The 26,262-nt window shown below is 38.1% G+C and overlaps 1 protein-coding gene across 1 annotated transcript in view; it reads left to right on the top strand.

The window, feature by feature from the left end:
* Positions 1-21,712, top strand: part of PRRC2C (proline rich coiled-coil 2C) — a 90,317-nt gene extending 68,605 nt beyond the window's left edge. The window contains 13 exon segments of the mRNA XM_078156499.1: positions 1,453-1,554; positions 6,003-6,180; positions 6,183-6,203; positions 7,026-7,229; positions 8,357-8,469; positions 9,153-9,289; positions 10,713-10,947; positions 12,635-12,742; positions 14,328-14,546; positions 15,296-15,399; positions 16,743-16,869; positions 17,703-17,939; positions 19,702-21,712. Coding sequence (XP_078012625.1) covers positions 1,453-1,554; positions 6,003-6,180; positions 6,183-6,203; positions 7,026-7,229; positions 8,357-8,469; positions 9,153-9,289; positions 10,713-10,947; positions 12,635-12,742; positions 14,328-14,546; positions 15,296-15,399; positions 16,743-16,869; positions 17,703-17,939; positions 19,702-19,959 — 2,043 coding nt within the window. The 3' untranslated portion in view covers positions 19,960-21,712.
* Positions 21,713-26,262: the final 4,550 nt, after the last annotated feature.

The raw sequence follows: 26,262 nt of genomic DNA, 5'->3' as shown, positions 1-26,262 counted from the left end.
GCAAAATTGTTTGAATTTTGGTGCCTTCCCTATTCAAATATGAAATGTGTTTTAAGCTGTGAGAATTTATTTTTATGAAGTTTTCTGTTAAACCTTCCTCTTCAAAAATGCGATAAAGTTTGTGAAATTTTGAGGATATGGGTGGTAGAACCTCAGGCTTCCTATTTTAATGATGTCTACATTACTGCCATTTAGGAGAAGGAACTCAGAAACTATAGTTGCTTATGAAGCTTACTTGTTAATGTAGGTTCCAAGTTCTGTGTGAAAATGGCAAGCTGAGGTTTTGGGGGGAGTATTGTAAATGGGAACCAGGTCGAAATAATATGACAGGCTGTAAATTGATTTCAGGGATTTTATTAAGGTCTTTTAACAATTATAAAGTGATGTTGGGATAAGTATTTTTTGTGGGAACTTTGTGGTTTTTAATACTTGGTTTCTTTTTTATTGGTCTGCTAGTGTTAACTGCTTTTTGTAAGAGAGCAAGTCATCACAGAATTAAGGATTGTCACATTTTTAAATGTCAGAATTTTAGCATTGGTTTTTGTAATGTTAAATGATCACTAGTGTTTCATATCAGTTGAAATGAAAGAATGCACATGATATTTTTATGAAAGAATTTTGTTTCATGAAATTACTTCCGTATCTTCCTGGGTGGGCCATACATTAATATTTTGTTTCCTATATTTTGGGATGTGATATCACAACCTTTTGTTATAGTATCCCCATCGGCCCAAATCACCAAAAAAAAAAAAAAAGCTTGGGGAGAAAAGGAATGACAAAGGTAGAAACATGTCATTTCCTTATGTCTCCTATTGGTTCTCTTTTTATTTCTCAGTACATAAAGGAAAGATTAGATATCATTTCTTATATCTAGACCCTTCTAATATTAGGGAAATATATAATTAATTTCTGGTAGTGTGCTCAATTGCCACTACAACAAAAAAAATGTAAAGGAACATTGGGCAATCCTGTAAGTTTCACTTGTACTACATTTTCTTTCTGTCTCCGAAGCAACTTAATGCATATGTTTCTGTCTACTGAAACTACTTTTTGAAAGTAATTATAAGAAAATTGACTGCAAACGCATAACCAGAATTCAGTTTTTGCTATTTGTGATCCATAATTTTGGGCATGTTCACTTACATATAAAAATCCACTATAGTATTTCAGGTAGCTAGGACATGAATTTTGGGGGGATTTTTTTGAAGTGAATGGGGTATCTCTTTGGGGCTTAACTTCACCATTGATTTTCTTATTAAAAGGCAGTTAGTACTTAGTCTTCCATAGAGCTGACCAGGGATGTGTGAAATATTTACAGATATGTAATGTTACACAAATTGGTCTTTTATGGTCAGGCCCTAAGAAAAGGACTTAAATCCTTAGCACCACTTGAGCTTTTTTCTTTAATGGTAGACTTAGTTAGATTGTGATGTATGTTGCCTGCCTTTTCAGGTGCCCCTGCCCAACACCCTTCCCCTCCCTAAGAGGGAGACTTTACAACAGAGCTCCAGCCTAAGTCCAGCTCCTCCCACTACTTTCAGCCTCACCTTTAAGGTATGTACAATGTCCATCTAAGGGTCCTTATTTCTTGCATGCAGGGGGAAGGAAGTTCATGGTGATTCTCTTGGTGCATTTAGAGCTTTTTTGTTTGGTGTTCAAGAATAATAAAGCAGAAGAAAGGAAAGGGTAAGAAGATTCAGGCTTTGAGTATTCTAGTGTCCATTACCACTTTCCTATTTGTCCTCATTTTCTGAGTCAGGCTTTAGCTTCAGGACTGAAGGACTACATTTGTACCATATGTTGCTTGAGATAGATTCTTTTTTTAAAAACTTCTAAAATAGAATTCATTAGGTATGTGTGCAACAGAAACGAATAGGGTTACTTGGTGTTTTGCTCAGATGAGCAGTAATAAAGTTGCTCGTTACTAGTTGTCTTTCTGTGGTGTTATCATTGGTGTGCATTGTGTTAAAAATTTGCTCAGTTACTTTTTTTTTAAGATAGTAAAAGCTCAATCTATATACTGTGTTCTGTTTGGTTCTACTGTAATTCTTTAAATAAGAATACTCAGCCTAGAGAGTCAAAGAAATAGTTGTGATGCCAGTAGATTAGGGCTTGTTTTTAGTCCTTATTTCTTAAAGTGATGGTCTGATGATTTAGGCTAAAAACTTGTGGCATTATGATTTGTTAATGCTTTTGGGTGATTAGATTAATGAGAGGACATTAAAAACAGATTTTTACCATAGGATCAGCTTACAGAGAAGCAAAGAATGAAATGCTGAACTTTTTTCTTTAATATTCATGAGAAATTATAGTATGATAATGCTTCCTACTGTCATTGATGGTTGACAGTGAACATTTTGGTCTTTGAGAAAAGGTTGTGGTTAAGAAAGCTTTATATGTAGATACAATGTATGTCATGGATAATAGACTGCTTTACTGGAGATAAAATAATAAAAATTATAATACTACCAAAGTTAATTTGCAGTTTTAATACTATACCAATCAAACTATTAACTGTTAGAAGGATACTTTATAGAACTTGATAAAATAATGAAAAGACATAGGAAGGAGGGGGAATAGCATTTCCAGGTCTAAAGCTACATTGTAGCATGGGAGTCATCAAAGCCATGTGGTCTTGGTTATAACATGCAGGGGTAGCAATGGAACCAACAAGAATCAGAAGCAGTGGAACTCAATAACCCAGTATTCAATAAGCTGGAAAACATAAATTATTTGGGATAGAATTCCCTTTTGATAAAAATTAGTAGGAAAACTGGTGAACAATCAGGCAAAAATTAGGCTTAGCCCAACACCTTACTTCATATTCCATAATGCATTCTAAGTGGATGCATGACCTTGATATTTAATATCATGCCATAAAAAATTAGAAGAGAAGCCCAGCTCTGGATAGGAAAAATATTCTTAATCAAAAAAGGGATAGATAACTTTGAGTACGTAAGATTAAAAATCTTTCTATACAAATAAAATAAATGGACTTAGGATAAAAAGGGAATCAATTAAATGAGAAAAATCCTTTGTGTGAGCTGAGTTCTCAGGAGATTTGTAAGCTATTGACCGTATGGAAGAATGCTTCAAATTAACTAAAAATAGAAATGCAAATTAAAATCATCATAATTCTTTTCCTGGCACATAGCAAATTGGAAAAGATGACAAAAGATTGGGAGGGGAAGGAGCATACTGGTGCATTGTTGGTAGAATTGTAAATCAGTACTACAATTTTGGAAAGCAATTTGGAATTATGCAAATAAAGTGACTAAAACGTTCCCACCTTTTTATCCAGAGATTACTACTGAATTTTCACAAACCCAAGGTGCTCATTGATGAGAAAGTCCAATTTATAACAGAATTTTTATAGCAGCCTTTAGTGTGTGATAGCAAAAAATTAGAAGCAGAGTAGAAGCCCATTGTTTGGAAAATGGCTAAACAAATTGTGGATCCCATGAGTGTAAAGGAATATTACTGTGCTTTCAGAAGTGAATACAGAGAGGTATGGAAAATCTACATGAACTAACAATGGAGTAAACAGATCGATAAAACATATATGCAATGATTACAACGATGTAAATGGGAAGAATAGCCACAAAAAAAATCAGAAGTGAACATTGAACATTACAGAGAATAAGCAGAACCCCAAAGAAGAGATATGAAAAGATAATCCCGCATACACACTCTTTTTGCAGTGTGTACAGTGTGGAACATTGCATATAAATTGTCGGAATTTTTAAAAAATTTTTTTAAGGCAATTGGGGTTAGGTGTGACTTGCCCAGGGTCACACAGCTAGTAAGTGTCAAGTGTTTGATTTGAGGTCAGATTTGAACTCAGGTCCTCCTGACTTCAGGGCCGGTGCTCTACCTACTGTGCCATTTAGCTGCCCCCAGAATTTTTTTCCCCTAATATATTGATCAGTTTTGCTGATGTTTTTTCTTTTTATTATATGAGATAATATATTCTCTTCTCTTTCAGACAGTGGGGAGTAATAGAGTGGGAAATTTAGGTGACAGGAAAAAAAGATATCAATAAAAATATTTTGAAAGAAAGCAAACCCTCTATGTACATAAATGTATGTCTAAAAAATCCTAGTCGAAAGTTTCTAGCAGTCTTCAAATACTGGTTCTTAGACTTTGTTTACTTTTTTTCTGAACATATTAGTAATGGTCCTGTAATTCCACAAATTAACCCTGATAGCAAATTTCTCTTAAGGAGTATGAGGTGTTTTTTTATTTATTTTGTAACCCCATAGATGTTTTTGTTTGTTTCAGTCCTGCCTCAATACTGTTGTTTTGCTATCACAGTATCCTCAGCTAAAACTTTTATTTTCTGCTTTCGTCTTCCTGAGAATATTGATGAGTCCCATGGTAACTGATACATGAAAATATCTGTCTTCATATTTATTTTTGCATTTACTAAACTCAGTTGTTATCAACTGAATCTGTTTTTCAGAAATGACCTTGCTTCTTTACTTTTGCTTTAATCCACTTTTCTTCTACTCTAAACTAAGAGGAAATTTAATGTTAAAAGAAATACCAATTGAAATCAAGGATTATCCTATAACTTTGGCAGTATCCATTGTCTTTGCTTATATCACTCTATGTGTGGTGATTATTTTGGATCCTTTAATGCCACGTTTCAGAGTTTCAATAACTTAATATGTACAATATTAATAACATCTGGCATAAGGACAGCTTAGAGGTCAATTTGATCATTGTGAATATATTACTTGTGTTATTTTAAGCCCTTAACTATCATTCAGATGGCTTTTCAGTTCTAATCAATTGACTAATCACATTTAGTTCATGTTGTACTACATACAAGGTTAATAAAATAATAAGTAATATCTTTTAGCTTTTTTAGGATTAAATACTTTTTCAGCAAATACAAATTTACAGGCCTAAAAGTTCTTTGCATCAGATATTTAATTCACATACTATAACAAGTAAAAGCTAAATCCCATTTAGAGTTAATTTCTGGGATGGGGAGAGGAATGGTACTTGTGTTTATAGAGGTAAGATTTTGTATTGATTTCAACATTGCCTATAGATGGATAGCTTTTCTCCACCCTTATTGCCCCTTAATATCTTTATTCAGATAACAAATTTCTGGCAGCTGTGATAATAGATTATATCCACTTAGGACTTTATGGTTACAAAACACTGTCCTGTTACCTTATTTGTTCTTCTTAACAACCTTATGATGTGAGCATGACAAGTGTTGTTCCATTTTATAAATAAGAGCTAAATAGTTTCTCCTCTACCACATATATTAGATAGTGAACCCAAGCCTTCTCCAAATTTAGTAATTTTTCCACTATATCAAGCTGCCTGGTAAAATATCTTTTTGTAAAGTAAGGAAAATATGTCATCTCTCTTAAAACTGTGTCCATTGGAAATTACTCAAATAATTGTGGTGTCATTGGCTTTTTACCCATCTTAGCCCTGTTACCAAATTAATAGAATCATTTATTCTAGACCTTGAATCTAGAGTCTAACTAATAGTATATATTAAATCTCCCATTTCCTGAGTTTCAGACCATTAGGAGTATTAAGTCCAGCTGCTAACCTAGCCACATTATTTAATGACAGGGACATCGGGGCAAGGGAATATTTTGCAGCTTTTATAGGGCAGATGACTTGACAGAGTCTATTGGAGGGAGCTCTGGTTTGGGGTTTTGGTTTTGTTTTGGTTTTTTGCCATCTTCCATTTCCAGGGACTTAACTTATGATTCTTTGTAAACAGATATCTTACTGCTTCTCAAAGCAGATCACAAAGCTCTTTCTGAAACTTTACTGGGTTCAAAGCAGGTTCTCTTCAACAGAGTGAGGAACAAGGGTGGGAAAGAAGACCTCAGTTTTATAGATTAGCTTGAATTTTTGAAGATCTTCCCTGGAAAATGTGTTTGCAATATACTATATACATGTTTTCCATTATTTTAACTACTCTTTATATTCTGGGATATTAATAAAATTATCTCTTTTAATTATAGATGGAATCTGCACGCAAAGCATGGGAAAACTCACCAAATGTGAGAGAAAAAGGGTCACCAGCAACTTCCACAGCAGCTCCTATTGTAACTGGAGGTAGCAGCAGTGCCACTGTACCAAGCACTGTTAATTACAACTCCTTCTCAAGTGCATCAATGCCTCCTATTCCTGTTGCATCCGTCACCCTACAACTTCATTATCAGGTAAAAGATTCTGTGTTTTGTTTTCATCTAAATTTTTTCCCCTCATTTTTAATCCTTTCCATGGTCAGGACAGGGGTTACTCCTGAAGACCTAAACATGGTTGTGGCATAGTAGCAATAGATTTTTGTCTAGTCTTCTTTTATGTGAGTTATGGTGTGGGTAATTTTTGTGTAGTTTAATAAAATTTTTTAAGTTAACATACTGCTGTGGTTAATTATTTTTTCTGTCATGTCACCTTATCTTAGACTGACTACAAATAAATGGCAGCTCTGTATGACTTGTTTTGGATCTACATTGAGCATCTAATCTAAGCAACTATTTTTAGTTGACTAGGTGACCTACACTGGTAGACAAATGTCTAATCCATGCAGTTTAATCATCAAGGATCAGTTAAAATGACTAGAGCCCCTATGTTAAACATGAGAGTATTTTTACTGCATTTTGACAATTTGACAAGTTTCCATTTGAAGCATTGCAGTTTTTTTGTTTTGTTAAGTCAGACATAAGGGATCTGATATAGCTGTTGCCACCTGGCAAGTGACCATTTAAACTATGGGACACATTCCTGTGCTCCTTCCTACTTACTGAATCTAAAATTAACTGTGTTAATTTCCTGCCATATATGTCCTTCAACTTTCAACTTGAAGTTTTATGATTCATTTCATTCAACAGGCACTTATTCAGTAATTAATGATATTCATGGGGTAGTTGTCCCTGTACCAAAGCGTTTATGTTTTCTCCAAAGTCTGTATTTTACTGGGAGTTGTCATTGAACAGTGTATCCTTCATACTTGTTTTCCCTTTTCACACTCCGTGTCCTAGGAGCTGGTACATATACTACCTCTTCTTTGAGTACTAAATCTACAACCACCTCAGATCCTCCCAATATCTGCAAAGTGAAGCCTCAACAGCTACAGACCAGCAGCCTGCCTTCTGCTAGTCATTTCTCTCAGCTGAGCTGTATGCCTTCCCTTATTGCCCAGCAGCAACAGAGCCCACAAGTCTATGTGTCACAATCTGCAGCAGGTAATAATATTTATAGGATTTAATTTAATCAGTAAAGGTGTCTCAGGTATTTATTTCCCTTCCAAAAAGGTTTATTCACTAAATGATGCCAGTTTTATTGAACATTAAATTCTAGCTTATGTTGAGCAATACATACATATATAGTCTCTCTCTCTCTCTCTCTCTCTCTCTCTCTCTCTCTCTCTCTCTCTCCTCCCTCCCCCCCCCATATTTTGTGTTTGCCAAGATACAGATTTCAGGCAAATGACCTGTGGTGGTAATTGTGATAAGCCATCCACTCACTTATTGTAGATAAAGCAAGGAATTCAGGACTCCTAACAGTAGTACTTGGTTACAGATTATTAACTTTTGGTATTTAAGTTTTATAAGCCACATGGAAGATAGTCACATGTTTCATTTCTTAGTACATGGTTACCTCGTTTTAGAATACAGTAGGATTGAAAATTTCAACTCTTGAAAGACTTAAAAATAATTTTTCCGAAGATCTCAAAATTATTAACCATATTATTGAGGATATCATACTATATTATTCCTAGATCTACTAATTGTGTGTGTGTGTCTGTGTCTGTCTTCAATCCTGGTACATAGTAAGTGTCTGAAAAATGTTTATTGATTGATTTGTCCTAAAAGGAGTAATTGTAGGTTCAGGCAGCTTTTTTTTTTATTTGCCTTTTGCATTTCATAACAAAAAATGAATTTGTAAATTTAGTTATTTCATATTTGGAATTAACTCCCCAAAACCTGGTAATTCTGTCTATATTTTTTCTATCCCTGGCATCAAAAATAGTATTTTCATATAGCAGTCACTTAATAAAAGCTTATTAATTGTTTAATTGCTTTAAGGAGTTGAGGTAGCTTTTTGAATATGAAATAGTGTGGTGCAATCAGATAAAAATTAGTCTGGGAGTCATGGAAACTGAAATCTTCTAGTCCTGGGACTGTCATGGCTTTTGTGACCTTTAGCAAATTTACTTTTCTGTGTCTCAGTTCCCTCAACAATAAAGTGGGACGAAGAGCCACACAATTTGTGAGGTCCTTTTTCAACCATGAAATTTTATAAAAGTTATGAAACTATGTAGGGAAAAACCCGTTACTAATTATTTTATACTTTTCCTGGGGACCTTCAGCACAGATCCCAGCTTTTTATATGGACACAAGTCACTTATTCAACACCCAGCATGCACGCTTGGCTCCAGCATCCTTGGCTCAACAACAAGGATTTCAACCAGGACTTTCTCAGGTAATTTGGAATACATTTTGAGAGGCATGTATACTTGTTTTACTTGGCTACATTTTTTACTGAGTATCTAGGATTTAACTGTGTTTTTCTCATTGATTATAGTAGTCTTATAATAAATATTTTACTTTATTGAACCTATGATATCACTGATATCAGGACTCAGATGGTATGAATTATCTATCCTCACCTATTCCTGTGTATTTCATACCTGTATCTTCAGATAAATACACCATAGAGACCTTCCTTTTAGGTATTTTTTTTAAACATTCTCTGAGTACCATTGTAGTCCTTCAGCTGGCTGCTTGTTAGCCCCTCAGTGTTGCTGTATTTCTTTAAAATAAAAGTGCATTGAGTCGATCATCAAGCATTTTTGTATGTCTTGCTTGCTCACCTCGAAGGGTGTGTGAAGATAATTTTGAACAGTTTTCTTTAGGATTGATTGCATCAGCATTTATAAAATTTGGTTCCATTTTTAAATGAAGATTTGTAATCTTTTCTAATTTGATATTTGCCAGACATTTGTTTTTTCATCTATTGTTGATTTGCATTATTTTTTTTTCTTCTTGGTTTTTTAACTAAGCTGATTTTTCACTTCATGAAAGATTTTGCTTTTCTATTCCTATTTCTGTGGTGGGGGGTGAACACGTGCGCATGTGCATACTTATGTTTCTGTTTTATTGTAGCCCACTTCAGTTCAACAGATTCCAATTCCTATCTATGCACCTCTGCAAGGACAACATCAAGCCCAGTTGAGTTTGGGGGCAGGACCTGCTGTTTCACAAGCTCAGGAATTATTTAATTCTCCCCTGCAGCCATATAGGTAAATGTGTTAAACATTATAATTATCTTAACTTTCTGTCAACAACAAATAATACAACTAACATTTCAAGAGTGTTTTCAGGTTTCCGCAATGTTGTTCTTAAAACAGCCGTGTAAAGTAGGCAGGTAGATGGGGAAAATTAGCCTTATTTCTGATCCAGTAGTGTCAGTGCCAACATTTGAATCTAAGCTTCATAACTCCCAAGTTTGTCATTCTTTCTGCTATGTCATACCTCCCATTCTTTCAGTTATTAGTCTTATCACTTAATAGAGCACAGGCTTTGGTTTTCTAGAAGATTTATGCGTATTGGACAATGCAGTCCTATGTGGAAATGAAAAGGTTACATCATTATTATCAGGTGGATAAGTTTCAGTGTAAATGCCACAAAATTGGTGAAATTTGGTAAGGATCCCAAAGTTATAATCTTTTGGTTGAATATCTCCCATTAGTATTATCATTAGTGATCATGTGCTTAAATTTCTCAGTCTGACATTTTAGGGTCATAGCTTAGGCAGTGTTCTCAATGTGTAAATGTATTATGAATGTATTGGTTTGACTAAGTTTTTATTAATTTAGTTCAGTTCAGCTATAATTTAAGCAATACCTACTATACACAAGGAAGGTTGTATGCTCAGAGTTTGGGGATACAAAGAAAAAAAGTAATCCCTGCAGGACATAGTGTACATCCAGATGAGTAAAATGAGAAATTGACGGGAAAGAAACAGCACCCGAGTGTCAGAGGAAGATTGGGGAAGGCTTCATGAAGAAGTGGCAGTTTCTTCAAATAAAAAGAAAAACAATGAAAATCCTTTTGTGTTCTCTACCTCACTGGGTTGTTACATAAGAAAATATATAAAAGTTTGGGATAGAAGCAATATTAAACCCAGAACAATCATGACAATTTGCATTTACTATCTTGGTTAAACCCTGAAGTTGTGTCATTACTTTTTTCTTGCCTTTGAAGATAATTGTTATTTCCAAGATTGTTTGGGTTCAATTTTTATCTGGTGTTTATTAGGCAGTTGGTTTTTTTCGTTCCTCTGTAGGTCATTGATGTCATTGCAACCTCTATAATTTTTGTTGAATTAAAAATGACAGGCATTTAAGTTAAAGGAAAAGATTACTTGGTTTATATTTTAATTCTGTAACTATATTGTAGTTAAATTTGTTCTTTCAGTCTAATGTTGTCTTCCCTCCTCTTTCTCATAGCTAATTCTAGGAAGTAGATTGACTTTATAGCATTAAATTTAGAACTTTGTGTTTTGTTTCCTACTTACCTTAGACATAATGTCTTTTCTTCTCCACTGTCCCTCCCATTTCTCTAATTTTTTATTATCGTGGCAATCAGTTGAGATAGTAATCCATGCAAGTAAAAAAGAGAAGTAATAATAATGCAGATATTTTCTCTCCAATACTGTTATAGGTCTCAGCAAGCCTTTATGCAAAGCAGTCTGTCCCAACCATCACCAGTGGTTCTTTCTGGAACAACCTTACACAATTTTCCAGCAGTGCAACACCAGGAACTTGCCAAGGCCCAATCAGGCATTGCCTTTCAACAAACTTCTAATGCTCAACCTATTCCTATATTGTATGAGCATCAGCTAGGCCAAGCATCAGGTTTAGGAGGTTCCCAGTTGATTGACACGCATCTGCTTCAGGTAAGAGAGTGTGGTCAACATCATCTCTTGAACACTGAGTCAATTCAAGCATTTATTAAGCATCTACTGTGTGTCAGGCACTTTTCTATGCATTGGGGTGGGTACAAAGAAAGTGTTTCGCTTAAAGAGCTCACAGTCTTAATGGGGAAGCAGCATCTCGACAACAATATACAAACAAGATATATACCAGATGATAATCAGTAGAAAGAAGATACTAGCATTAAGGGGGAAATCTTGTAGAAGATGGGATTTTAGCTAGGACTTGGGGGGAGAAAAAGGGCAGAAATTAGGAGAAAGAATTCCATACATAGCACACAACTAAATGAAAATGTATTAAGAGTTGTAAAATGGACTGTCCTTTGAGAGGAACATTAAGAAGGCCGATATCACTGGATAGTAGAGTATAAGAAAGGAAAACGGTGTAAAAAAGACTGGAAAGGTAAGTAGGGACCAGGTTTCAAAGGACTTTGAAAGCCAGACTTTTAAATCTTCTGATTTTATATTTGATCTGGGAGGTAATAGAGAGCCACTGGAGTTGATTGAATAGCTGGGGATGGTGGCATGGTCAGACCCACTTTTTGAGAAAATCTGTAATGAGAGGAGACCCGTGGTGATGAGATCAACCAGAAAGACTGTTGCAGTAGCCTAGACATGAGGTGATGGAGGCCTGCACCAGGCTAGTGACAGCATAAAGAGTAGAGAAGGGAAGGTAGAATCTGCAGGACTTGAAATAGATTGGAGGATGCGAGAGTTGTGGAGTCAAAGTTGATGCCTAGGTTGTTAGCCTGGATGACTGGGAAGATGGTGACACCTTACTAATAGGGATAGGACCTTGCCAGGACACCTGTGATAGTGCATAATACCTGGGTGAAGGTAGAAGAGACTGTGAAGTGGTCAGATAGGAAAAGAGCCAAGAAACAATTTATCACAAATACCTAAAGGAAAGAGAATATAAAGGTGAAGAGGATGATCAGCAGTATCAAAGACTACAGAGATGTCAAGAAGAACAAGGATTGAGAAAAAGGGCCATTAGATTTGGCAATTAAAGGATCATCGGTAACTTTGGAGAGAGATGTTTTCAGTTGAGTGATGAAGTTGGAAGCCAGACTGCAGAGAGGTTAAGAGGAGCAGTGAAGGTATGAGGTATCAATTGTAGGTGGCTCTCGAAGAGTTCAGCCATGAAGGGGAAGAAAGGTGTAACTAGTGGGGGTGAACAGATCAAATGAGGGGGTTTTGTCTTTTAAAGATGAGGAACATGTCTGTGCAAAGGAGGGAAGCAGCCAATAATCAGGGAAAGAATGAAGATAAGTGAAAAGAGCAGGGATGATAGAGGGAGGGCTCTGCTGTAAAAAGACAGGGTAGCATCAGATCACTTGGGCATCTAGAAGGCTTTGCCTTGGCAAGGAGAAGGACCACCTACCTCTTCAGTGAGACAAAGTGAATGAGGTAGTCGTGGGCAGTTAGCTATCTTTGATGTGAGATGAGGTGGGAGAAGGAGGGTGCTCTCAGAAAAAGGCTTAACAATCTTCAAATTGTTTGTTGTTTTTATTTATGTGTGTGTGTGTTACAAGGTTTAAAAAAAAGTTTAAGAGCGTTTTTAATTTAAAATTATTTGAGATTCAAAAAATAGGGATTTATATCGCTTTTTTACTGTTTTCTTCCCTAATTTGTTAAACTCCCCTTCTAGGCTAGAGCAAGTCTCACCCAGGCTTCTAATCTTTATTCTGGACAAGTACAACAGCCTGGTCAGAGCAGTTTCTATAATACTGCTCAGTCACCCAGTGCTCTCCAGCAGGTAAACTATGGCATGGTAAATTTCCTCAATCTTCTTTTTATTTATTTTTTTCTTTTAATTTTATGTATAAAAATAAGTTTAAAATACTAGTACGTGGTGTAATGTGGGTAGGGAGGTTGCCATGGAGCAGGAAGACATGGGCAGGTCACATCCCCTCTCAGTTTCAGGCAGCTCTCTACTGTTCTGGCAGGGAAGATGCTGGTCTGTAGTGGCAGAGTTTTCTTATTGAGGACTTCCTATCCTATTGGAATCATAATTCCAATCCCTATCCCTGTTTATTAAACAAAATCTATCACAGGGCCAGGGCAGGGGTGGAGAGCATAGATAGGATAACCTGGTATATGTTACAACTGTGTCTGGTAGGTTTGATCAAATAAAAGATTAAGTGCATTAGCTGAGTACTTAATGTTTTAAAATGGGAACAGAATGCCAAAAAATCAAACTTATGGAGAGAATAAGGGAGGCATACATCCTAGTGTACATTTTTTTTAAATGAGCATATTGAAATAAAAATATTTCTTAAAGCTGTAATTCCCGGCATTGCTTATTAGTTAGCTTCCTGTTTAGAGGATGGGGCATCTGGGTGGTACGATGGATAGAGTAACAAGCCTGGAGTCAAGAAGACTCTTCTTCCCAAGTTCAAATCTGACCTCAGACATTTACTAGCTATGTGATCCTGAGCAAGTCACTTTACCCCGTTTGCCTCAGTTTCCTCATCTGTAAAATGAGCTGGAGAAGGAAATGGCAACTACTTGGTATCTTTATCAAGAGAACCCCAAATGGGGTCACAAAGAGACACGACTGAACAGCAACATTTAGGTGATATTGTTCAAATACTCTACTTGTCCCTCACATCAAATTCCATTTTGAAACAAAAGCTTTTTATCCCTTGAAAATGAAATAGAGGATAAGCTGGACAATTGTCATTGTTCTTGATAATGTTTTATTCAGTTCTAATGATTTTACAAAGTTGAGATGAAATGCCTGTTCAGAAATCTTTGTATTGTAAACGCCCAACCTTGCAATGAGAAGTTGCTGTTTATTTAGATCTCATTATTATGTCATCTTATCTTGTTCCTGAAAATTTTGCTTTTGGTATTTGTCTTCATGATCATTGTGAATGACTAGACTTTGTGGCTTTTCCCTTCCTTCACATAAACTTGTAATCTCATTAACTTGCTGCCTTGTTTTTAGGTTCTTTAGATTATTCAGTAGAGATGGGGCAAGGGTGGCATTATACAGTTCGTTGCATTCATGGTCCCATGAAATTTCTTGCATTTGAGGAACTTGAAGCAATTTGCAGACACTGCCAGCTGGCTGGCACTTTGTTACCAAATATAACCAGTTCATATTGTTTCAGAAGTAATATAAGGCAATAAAGACCTGGGAAGCCTGTGTGACCTGTTCATGGTGAACTCAGAAGAAATCTGTATTTTGAGTCCAGTAACTGCATTTATTGAAATCTAGTCACTAGTTATTGTTTGAATAGAAGTTATGTGGGTTAACAGTGTAGGTAGGGAACAATATAAAACGTGTAAGCACATTGTTGAGTTGTCTCTTTTCTATTTTCTCTCTCTTTCTCCAGGTAACTGTACCTCTGCCAGCTTCACAGCTCTCCTTGCCTAACTTTGGATCTACTGGACAACCTCTAATTGCTTTACCCCAGACGTTGCAACCCCCATTACAGCACACCCCGCCACAGGCTCAGGCCCAAGGTCTGAGTAGACCCACACAAGTAAACCAGCCTTTCAGAGGATTAATTCCTGCGGGAACTCAGCATAGCATGATTGCAGCTACTGGAAAGGTTAGTGAAGGGAATACTTTATACTGTTGATCCAGTAATTGAAGGGCGATAGACACCTGAAGGCTAAGATTACCTAGTTAGCTATGGTTACTATATTCTAAATCAGTGTTCTGCAAAACAAATAGTGCACCCTTCTAATTATGTGAATCTACCTCTATACAAGTGATTCTTAATTATCATTTTAAAAACTTTTTTGTTCAAAGAAATATAGGACACTTAGCAACTTCTTGTCATTTAAAATTGCTTTTCATATATCCATTGTGCCACCAACTTTCTCCATTACCAGTTAATCAGGTTTTTATGTTATGATTCAATTTTCTGGGATGAGTACATTAATGAAGGCAGCATTGGATTTGGACAGGCTTTGATAGGTACATATCTGAGCTTATAATTCTGTTGTATGAAACCACCTTACGATAGTTTCGTATGTCATCCCTCTCTTTTAGATGGATTAACCAATCAGATAATGATTCATAGAAGTGTAGAACTCCAAGGAACCTTGGCTGAGTGGGAAGAAGTGGGTTTTTTAGTTTTTTGTTTTTGATTCAAGGGACTATCAGCATGACCTGCAAATTACTTCCTCTCTCAAGCTGAGTTCTTGTAAAATGAGCAAATTAGACTAACTAGCCTCTAATATCCTTTCCAGCCCTCGGTCTCTTTTCCTATAATAGGACTTTGAATAAATATCACATGTAGATCTTGGAATTCCTAGGTGTTAAAATCAGTTTCATTCTTGTTTTATTATCCAGATGTCAGAAATGGATCTGAAAGCTTTTGGAAGTGGCATTGATGTAAAGCCAGGTACTCCTCCAATTGGGGGTAGAAGCACCACACCAACATCCAGTCCTTTCCGGTAAATGAGAATTTTAAACTTGCTTATGAAACCTAGTAATTCCCTCCACCCCTCTCAGTGTTGATTACTATCTAGTATTTTGTGTTCATCGTTAAGTTGTAATACAGTATATTACATTGTATGAGAGATAAGTGGCTATAGGAAAATATTAGATATTATAACTTAATGTCTTTGCCACTCCATCTTACTTGAAAAAGATCTTGAAATTGAAATTATTCCTGAATTCATTGAATTGACATTGATTCAAAAATCAATGGAGAAGACTCAAGAAAAATAACTCTTTCCTCCCTTCATTGCGGAGGTTGGTGTTGTGGTGTAAAGTATTGCTTAAATGTAGACATAGTTGATCAGTTGTGTTTTTTTTTTTTAATTGAACTGCTTTTTTTCATCTCTTTTTAGAAGGGATTGCTCAATGGTTGGTAGAGAGGAGTATTTTTGAAAAGAAATACTATATAAAAACAAGACTCAAATGAAAATTCTATTAATTTTATGTTGCTCAGGATTAAAGACCCAGTGAAAATAAATCTGATGAAAATTTGGCCACAAAATTTTAAACCATTTACTTGCTTTTAAAGTCAGTTTAATAAGGACTAGGGATGGGGATGGAACCTATGATTTCATTGATATCTGGAGCTCCCTGTACCAGTACAGGTGGACACATATTGACTTACAAAACTACATATTATAGGGGCAGCTAGGTGGCACAGTGGATAGAGCCCTAGCCGTGGAGTCAGGAGGACCTTGAGTTCAAATCTGGCCTCAGACGCTTGACACTGACTAGCTGTGTGACCCTGGGCAAGTCATTTAACCCCAATTGCCTTACCAAAAAGCAAAAGAAAACTACATATTATCATTACCTGTGTTTTATTGTATTTTTATTTTGTTAAAATATTTCCCAATTACATTTTAATCTGGTTCAGACCACACTTGACTTTGATACGTCTGGTCTTGATTGTTGTCTTGGGCCATGGAGAAGTTAAATGACTTGCGCATAAGTGTCAGAGCCAGGACAGTCTTATCCCTGGCCCCAGAATACACTGTCCAGTATGCTAAACTGCTAGGCCAGTTCACTTACATTAAAAAGTGATCTCATGTGATGAAACAGTAATGTTTGTGGCAATAAGACTGCCATGGGTATGAGTCACATAATACCTGTGTGATCCTGGGTTTGTTGTTTTAACTCTTCTGATCTTCAGTTTCATCGTCTCTAAAATGGGAACAGTGCACTGCCAGTCTTACAGGGCAGTTGTGAACCTAAAAATGTTATATAAGTGAGTTATTGATGTTGTAGGATTATCTGCCCAGGACAGATGCTGACTAACTGCTGGTGGCTTCTTCCCAAGGGCCAGTTCCACAAGTCCCAACAGCCAGTCCAGCAAAATGAACAGCATCGTCTACCAGAAGCAGTTCCAGTCCGCAGCTGCAACTGTGAGAATGACACAACCATTCCCTGCACAGTTCGCTCCCCAGGTGGGCAGACACAGACAAGAGTGTTTCCTTCCACATTCTCGGACTTGTTAATCCTGCCTTGTGTTAACAGATTGAGAAGCCCAAGGCTCTGAGGCAATAGTTCATTCTCTTAACAGTGACATTTTGTGTAAATGCCAGTTTAGATCTTATTGTTGGCAGTTGTATATTCTTAAAAGGAAGGGTTTAAAGCAGCTGGGAGAGCCAAGTCCTTGAAGATTCCCCACACAGCTCTGACAGTACATTTCAGTCCTATCTGTTGCCTTGGGAAAAGATGAGTCTGAAAAGAAGGGTCCAAGTGCTTGGGGGTTTCTAAGATTTACAGGTTTCCACCTGAAGATATTTTAATGTCTTCTCATATATACAGCTTGGTTGTCCTGTGGTAAAAACTGTCTTGACAGGGCAAACCAAAGTTAAATTCTCTCCAAGTAGATTTGACTTCTGAGAGAGGATGCATGGTCCCTAGAGGTGAGGAGCACTTCCCTTGTTTTCATATTGCATTGTGTATCTAGGTGTGTGCTGCACATCTCTCTTTCCTAAAGATGTCCTCGTTTATAATAGCATCACTATTTTTTCCCCTCTTCAGAATTTGCAGCTGAGATGATGGAGCCAAATGATGCACCATAGTATGGCCTTGGCTCAAGTTTTCTGGGCTAGACTCTTCGGGCATTGGTGTGTTTCATCTTGGCCCCTGTTAATGGAACCCTACAGCCCACACATTTCCTTTCAGTGGCACAGTAGGCATTAACTAGACTTACTCTGGGATGAGCCAACTTGTGTTAGTTGGCAATTTTTTTTAACAGTTCGATGTGTTATGTTTTGTTTTTTTCACTCAGATCCTCTCTCAGCCTAACCTGGTCCCTCCATTGGTAAGAGCCCCACATACTAACACCTTCCCAGCGCCTGTTCAGAGGCCACCAATGGCACTGGCCAGTCAAATGCCTCCTCCGATGACCACAGGCCTCATGAGCCACCCTCGTTTGCCACATGTGGCCAGGGGTCCTTGTGGATCACTATCTGGAGTCAGAGGTAATCAGGCCCAGGCTGCGTTGAAGGCTGAACAAGATATGAAGGTTAGTACAGTGTTAACAGCTGATAGGGCAAGATTGTGTCTCTTGAACCACGTCTTAAGATGCCTTGGGACACTACTTAACACAAATCCAGGCATTTGTTGTCTTAGTGAATTTACCCAAAACTAGCTGTTTTTTTTTCTTCCATTGCAATTGCAATTGGTAACAAACTAGCATTTTGACACCTGTGGCCAAGTAAATTGCTAATGAAATAAATTGAGGGAGATCTGAGTTTAGCCTTGAGGTGCAGCTTTTGAAGGAAGAACAGAAAACTTTTTTGAGGGTTACTAAAAAATCCCCCCTACTCCCCATTGAATTAATGATATTACTGATGTCCTGTCAAAATTCCATTTGGTTAAAATATGCTTCCTGATTAACATTCTCCCATCCCTTCAGAGGGGTACAACTTTTCTGCTACCTTTTCTGTATTAAACTATTCCTGTGCATTCCTCTATACCTATTCTGTCTCTCTCTCTCTCATGCACACACACACAATGTCTTGTCATAGGGTCAAGTTACTTTTAGGAAAGAGAGCTTGGAAAGCACTTTGGGATCCTTCCAGATGAAATCCATTATAAAAAGACGAGATTTCTTAATAGAACAATGCCTAGGAGTCTGTGTGGGGACAATTTAGAGTTGTAAACATTGTGTTACTGGTCTGCTACCTCAACAGGCAGCAGAATCCTGTCTGTTATCTCCTGTGTCCTTAGACTTAGCTTTATAGGGATCTAAGAAATCCTATCATTTTTCCAGCTGGGAGGTCTGGCAGGAGAGGTACTAACTATTTTTTTTTTTAAAGGAAGTAAGATCATCCATTTTGATGTTTTCCTTTGATGAAGATATGTTATGTTGAGTCTCACTTCCTAGGAATTGTCTTAAATGTTGAGTTCTCTGAGTTTAAGATTTTTTAAAAGTTTGTCATCTGTTGTATTTCTGAAAAAGAGTAAATTAAAAGCCCCCTAAAAAGCAAAAACAGTTCTAACTTGAGTCACATACCTTTTTTTTGTAATGCTAACTTACTGTGAAAAATAATAAAATGGATAAGAATTCCCAAAATTTGAGCATAGGCATTAAAAAGCTATTCTTGTGATTTGTTTTCTGCTGCTAGCTGCTCAATTGATCACTTCCCTTTAAAGAGCATTGGAATAAATGTGCACAATCTCTTTTTGATAGTATGGGGCTTTTCTGCAAATTGCTTTCAGGAGCTTGGATGGTAGGTGTTTTTTAACTTATGGTATAGTGGTTTTTACGAGATACAGATAGACAGATAGACAGACAGATAGGTAGATACCAACCTGTATGGATTGTATGTGATTCATTGATATCATTTGTGGATTAACGTAAGTATGTTCTTTGGGCTATAGTGCCAATGAGATTAAATGACCTGTTCTGTCAGCCCAGTAATGTGGTAGGAGTTAGCAGAATTTAGTGTTTGAGTACCAATTTCTGAATGTTTTTCCTCTTTATAAGAGAATGGTGGAAAAGGACTCAGCACCAAGACATTGGATTCTAGGTGTTGGGGACAGCCGCAATGGCAGTACTTCCTTGTAGTCTGGTCACTGATAACTAGACATTTTGAATCTTCATATGTGCCTTCAAGTTTTTCAATCCAGTTTTTCTAGGGATACGAAAATCCCTGCAAGGTGTTAACTTGACACTCGAGATCTGGGTAATGGTTATATCTGGTCATTGATCTTTGTGTGTCTTATTGACAGCTTTTACAATGTTGCTGCCTTTTCAGCCTAGTTGTTTCTCCTTTTTTAAGGCAAAGCAGAGAGCAGAGGTTCTTCAGTCCACACAACGGTTCTTCTCCGAACAACAGCAGAGCAAACAGATAGGAGGCAAGGCACAGAAAGTGGACAGTGATTCAAACAAAACTCCTGAAACTCTGACTGACCCCTCTGGAGTTTGTCAGGACAGAGTAGAGGACAAGCCTCCCCCTACACCCACCACAGCAGCCAAACCTGTTAGAACCGGACCAATCAAACCTCAGGCGATCAAAACAGAAGAAACCAAATCCTAAAGGCTGTGGTTTATAGTTGGGGGTGGGAAGGGGGTGGGAACGGGGGACTGAGGGGATTGGAGAACGAGTTCAGCTAACGCCAACAGGATTCCATAGCTGGGGGAAGGGAGAGGGTGAAATGGTCGTCGTGTCATTGTCCTGTCAGGGCTGAGGAAGACACACAGGGACATAAGCTGTTGACACTGTCGCACAGACAGCTGCAATACCAGGGAAAGCTTGAGGCTCTGTAGACCAGCAGCTGCTCTTTATAACCCAGCCAGAAGTCGGTCTGCACTGATGGTGATGCGTTTTTATAGTCAGGGTGGAGATGCCCATGTATGAGCAGACACAGACCTACACCTAATGCAGAATCTTCACAGTTACCTGCGGTAGCAGAAGCATGAAGACAAGATAGCACAGCAGAATCAGAATGTGAGGTGAGCAGCATGGTCTCAGCTGCTGAGCAGAGGTGGTTTCTTATTGCTCCTTTATGTTCCTTGGCTGCCATTTCCGTTTTTATAGGTTCCGTGCATAAGAGCTGCAGATGGATGGTGCCGGACAGAGTAGCCTTATTTTTTTTATGATCACAGCTTGCTATTGTTTTATAACATGGAAGCCGAGTTAAATGAACACAATCAAAGGACAGTAACTGATCGTCTCCACTCCCTTGACCTGTAAACTAATGGATGGATAGTCATGTCAGCATCCTTTGAATTTGTTTTTTATCCAAATGGCCAGTGTTTGGCTGCTGCTTCTGTTTGAAATGATGGCTGTAATTTAAATTGTGGCCTAAAGCGTGAAGTGCTACTTGGCATCCTCTTCCTTCCTGAAAGCATCCACTCCCTTGACATGGCAGGCTTGTTGCATTAATAAGTCAGACAAGTCCTTCTTGCCTCTCTGCTCAGCCATCTATGTATGAAGCCAGTGGTTTTCCAAACGGTTTTCAGCTGATATTCATGTAGAGCAACAAGCACTTAGACCTGTGCGGCTAGTCGATGGAAATCCTGTCTAAGGAGGTGCATTGCTGTGTCAGAGCTGTGTCACACTACCCTTCCTGCCCATTCTGTGCTGGAAAAGTAGAATCAAGTCAAATAATGCCTTTTTAATTGTATCCTCTAGTATTATAGCTGTAGGACAGTACTGTATTATACTTCTGTGAATGTAAAATATCCTGTACCTGCTTATGATACGTAGTAGTGACCGTGCTATACCAGAGCTGTTTTTAATGATGTTATTCTAGATGGACTTTTGTTTTTTCCGGATGATGATTGAGAAGCTAATAAAAAGCGCCAGGTACCACATCAGTAACAGAATGCTGTTTTTTTGGGATTTTTAAAAAAAAACAAACCAACAAAACTTTTTGTCGGGGGAGGGGGATGTTTTCAGGGGATTTTGTTTTGTTTTTGTTTTGGAAACAGTGAGCTGAAAGTCTAATGTGTATAATTTTGTTCAGTGACTGCAGAACCTGGAAAGGCTGTTGCTGCTATTGATGCCTAGCAAATTGCTATTGGTTATCTTTTTATATAAATATATATATATATATATATATAATTTGAATTTTTGGAAACTTTAGCTGTGATGTCAACTTTGGAAAAAGTATCCCACTTGTACTGTGTTGAGTTGGCATTGTACAGAAATTAACAGCCATATTGGTCCTAGAAACGTTAAACTTAATTTTTTTTCCATTTGTACAGGGGTAACACACTGTATTAAATATGTAAGGTCTTATTTACATGGGTTTGATTACAGAACTAATAAAATATTCTCTAAATAATGTGTCCTGTAGCTTCCTAATCCTTTCCTTAAGGTACAGCAGATGGCATGTCCAGTAAGAACAGTGACAAACCAATATGTCAACCAGCAGAAGAGAATACTCCAAAGGGGAAGGGCTACCACTCATTGTGTCCTGCAGAGTCAAGTGCATTTCGTGGAGCCCTGCTCTGGGCAGAGCACCATGTGAGGAGTGGGTGGAGATCCATGCAGACCTTAAGTAACAGTAACTGACTCCACAAAACAATCTGAAAGAAGATTTAGGGACGATGAACAGGTAGCCAGGTTTGCTCTCCTGGGATTGCCCTAATGTGGTTGCCAGTTGGAATATTGTGGTCAGCTTTGATTGTGATGTTATAAAATGATAGGTTCTTGGATTAATATGCTGACAATACTGTGGTCCCTGTTCTTAGTGTAATTGTGCTTCACCTAAGACAATTATGTTTGACTCTTCAGTCAAGGAAATTTGGGGGAGAGAGACACCTTGCCTTTCAAGCAGCAATTGGGAACATGGAAGTCTGAATTCCTTGGGTTTTTATAGAGTTTTATGGATACTTATTTTGAACCAAAAAGGGAGAGAGAAAAAAAAACATCCATTCATTCATTTGTACATTCAGTGATTTGCATGCGGTCACACCGTTATGGGGCTGTACCAGGACTTGGACTCCTGCCCTGGGGTAGTTTGGGATTTCGTAGTTGTCAGGATCATCTGAGTGCCTCTTATGGGAAAAGGAGCAAGCATTTGTGGAGCACCTACTCTGTGCCAGGCACTGTGCTGAAGGCTTTACAAATCTTGTGTGATCTTCACACCCCTTCGGGGTAGGTGCTATTATTATCCCAATCTTACAGTTAAGGAAAATGAGGCAGACAGGTTTTGGCTTGCCAGGCTCACAGGATTGTCTGAGACAGGAGTCGAACTCGGGTCTTCTTGATGTGAGGCCAGACACTGCACGCTGCACCATCTGGCTGCCTCTCACTTACCCTCCTAGGCCCGTGGTAATGATTTGTGAGTCAGGAAGGTGGGGGCGGGTGAGGGGGGGAGATGGTGTTTAATCCCCTGCCTTGCGCTTGAAAAGTGTTATCTTGTGTTAATTCTTCAAAGGAGAAGGGGCCGCATGAGACGAGATGAGCCCTGCCCTGTTCAGTTCTGTAGCCTTGTCGTGCTGTCTTTGCTGATATGTATGTGTGAACTATTCCATGTGAGACTGGTGGGGGCGCATATTGGCCTAGTCTTGGTGACAGACTGGTAGTCTAAATTGATGATGGGCTTGCGTGTTTCCCAGCTGGCCAGCAGAGGTTACTCATGTGCCATACCACTCGATAGAATCAACTACAGCTTGAAGCAAAGTGTTTTGTATTTTTCGAGTATACGTTTCATTTTGAGGAGCTGTCACATAGTGGATAGGAAGCTGGCCTAGGCACTACCAAGATCTGGGTTCAAATTGTGTTTTGGACATATACTAGCTGAGTGACAGTTTTTCAGTGTCCTGTACTATATAAATCAAGTTATAGCTGTGGGTGGGATGCTTTTATAGAGATTTCCCACATCGTAAGTTGTCATAACCAATAAAATCACAGATTTGGATCAAAAAATAGTAGAGGTGACTTGACTTATTGAAGACTGTTCCCAGGAGTGGGTTCTGGTAGATCCTAAAGCTCTTTGATGAACATTTGTCTGCCAAGGACCAACCTAGATACGTCAGAAAGGCTTATCATGCCCATGATGGACTGATGTGGCCAAGGCAGCCATCAGAGCCCACACACAGATTCTTAGAGGAATAAAAGAAATGATGGAAGCACCCACACCATTTCCTAAGTATATCCAGTGTCATTGTAGCCATAAAATCACCTGGGAGCAAGGAAGAAGGTGTTGGTCCCTGTTGTGTGAGTGAGGAGAAAACTGGGAGGAGTTAACAGTCTCAGTGACTTGCCATGCCCTTCAGTGAAAGGACCAGGAGTGAGACCAAGACTTAACACCTACTTTGGGGCCATTTCCATTATATATCATGCCCGTTATGCCACCTTTTCCTTGAGTACACAAGGCAGTAGATTCAGTTCCCCCACCACCAAATAGAAGTTTCTACAGTTAAGGGTTGGAGGGGAAGATCTCAAGGTGTTTAGGAGAGACTGATGCAGCAAATGAAGCACTAGACTGATTTAGGCCTGGCTTCATGCATTGTCTTTGCTTCATCCTAGCCATGACAACCTGGACAAGTCGCCACTTTTTTTATATATATATTTTATATATTTATTTATATATATATAAAACTATCTGAGGCTGGATTTGAACTCAAGTCCTCCTGAATCCAGGGCCGGTGCTCTATCCACTGTGCCACCTAACTGCCCCTGGAATTATTCTGTTATGTCATTGTTACTCAATAAAACCAAAAGAAAATAATCAAGTGTGTATTGCCCTCTGTGTTACTGTGCTAGATGTTGCCAGTAGACAAAAAACTAAAAGTCTCTGCCTTCTTGGAGTTTGCCTTCTCTTGGATGAGAAAATGTACATAAACAATTGTAGACAACATTTTAAAAATACTAGTTGCTTTTGGGGGTGGAAGGAAATAAGGAAATGTTTAATATGAATATGTTTGTTGTTCAGTTGTGTCCAATTCTTCATGATCTCTTTTGGGGTTTTCTTAGCAAAGACCCTGGAGTTTGCCATCTCCTCCAGCCCATTTTACAGATGAAGAAATGGAGGCAAACATGGTTAAATGGCTTGCCACATTTATTAAGTGTCTGAGACCAGATGTGAGTTCAGGAAGATGAGTCTTCCTGACTCCAGGACTGAACTTATCCACTATGCCACCCACCTGCCACCTATACAGATACATGTATGTATGTGTGTGTGTGTGTGTGTGTGTGTGTGTGTATACACACACACACACACATATATATGTATGTATGTATGTATGTGTGTGTATATATATATATATATATATATATATATATATATATAGTTAAATCATTCAGTCATGTCTGATTCTTTGTGACCCCATGGACCATACTATACATGGGATTTTCTTGGCAAAGATACTGGAGTGGTTTGCCATTTCCTTTTCCAGAGGATTAAGGCAAACAGATTAAGTGATCTACCCAAGGTTACACACAGCTAGTCTCCAAGTCCGTATTTGAATTCAGCTCTCACTGACTCCAGGCCCAGCACCAGATACTGAGCCATCCAGCTGCCTCCTTGGCTGAACAGTACTTCAAAGGAAATAAGATTCTAAAGAGGTGAAAGTGATGCCATTCCTGGCAGGGGAGACAAGCCAGGGCAAAGGCATAGAGATGGGGAATATGGAGTGTTGTGTGTGAAACAAACTAGTCCAACTGGACCATGGAGTGTGGGAACAGCAGTGACAGCCAGAATCTCTCACTCTTAGATTCTTTGTCCCTCGTTCATCTCTGTATATTGTTTTTTTGTTTTTGCCTTGGTTCAGGAGGCCCATAGCTCCCTCAGAAAGGTCCTCAAGCTCTTGAATTCCTATTTAGGACAGCATGCTAAATTACCTCCATGTACAAAAGAGAAAGAAGTCAAGCCTAGCCTTGTACCGTAAGTCATAAAACAATGTGGCAACATACAGGCAGAATTTGAAAGTGGCAAATGGCTATTTCGTATCCCACAGAAGGAGAGAATGCTTTTAAGCTACAGGCATTGCAAACATCACAGTACTTCTGTGCTGAGACGTGCTTTATTTGGCTATAAAGTTGTGCTGCTGAGGCTGTCTGTCAAGCTGCCTTTAAACTGAATTCCATGTTCTACATTGACTCCCATTATGGAGCTAACAACTAAAAAGGGGTATTCCAAGACAGAAGTTGGGAGAGAAAGAAAACCTACAGTTTTAAAATCTAGAACTGGAAGGGACATAATCTAATCCATCACCCTCCTCAAATTAATGAATGGGGAAACTGAGGCCCAGAGAAGTGAGTGACTTATTCAAAATTATGTGGGTAGGAGAATCCAAATTTGAACTCAGGTCTCATTCCAATTACAAGTACTGACCACTACACCATGCTGGCATTTTCTGTATGAGGGTTTAATAAACCTGTTCAGATTCTTCCACTTAGGTCAAATGTTAAACACATTATAGATTTTTGACATACTTAGGAAATTAAAACAATGCGGACTTAACAGTAAATTGAATCACATAAAACATAGGAGTTATTTTTTATAAATAAGATGACTAATGTACAAATAAAAACTTCACTAACTGGCCCTGGTTCCAACAGATGTGTGAGAAATAAAATAATTTTCTATCACCCCGAATCGTAGGGAGTAGGTAATAAACTAGGACTTGGAGGCAGGTAGACTTGAGTTCAAATTTAACCTCGGATACAACTGGCAGTGTGACCTTGGGCAAGTCACCTAACTTCTGCCTCACTTTATACAACTGTAAGATAGAGATCATAAATAGCATCTATCTCCCAGGGCTGTTTTGAGGACCAAATGAAATGATATTTGTGAAGTGCTTAGCACAGTGCCTGGCTCATAATAGGTGTTTTAGAAAGTCTAACTGTTGTCATTATTGTTACTGGAGAAGTTCAAGGGTCTTA

Source organism: Phascolarctos cinereus, unplaced genomic scaffold (genome assembly GCF_003287225.1).
Source record: "Phascolarctos cinereus isolate Bilbo 61053 unplaced genomic scaffold, phaCin_HiC Scaffold_5;HRSCAF=322, whole genome shotgun sequence".
In the NCBI taxonomy this organism is placed as follows: Eukaryota; Metazoa; Chordata; class Mammalia; order Diprotodontia; family Phascolarctidae; genus Phascolarctos; species Phascolarctos cinereus.
The sequence above is the reverse complement of the archived record's forward strand: the minus strand, read 5'-3'. Positions and strand labels throughout refer to the sequence as shown.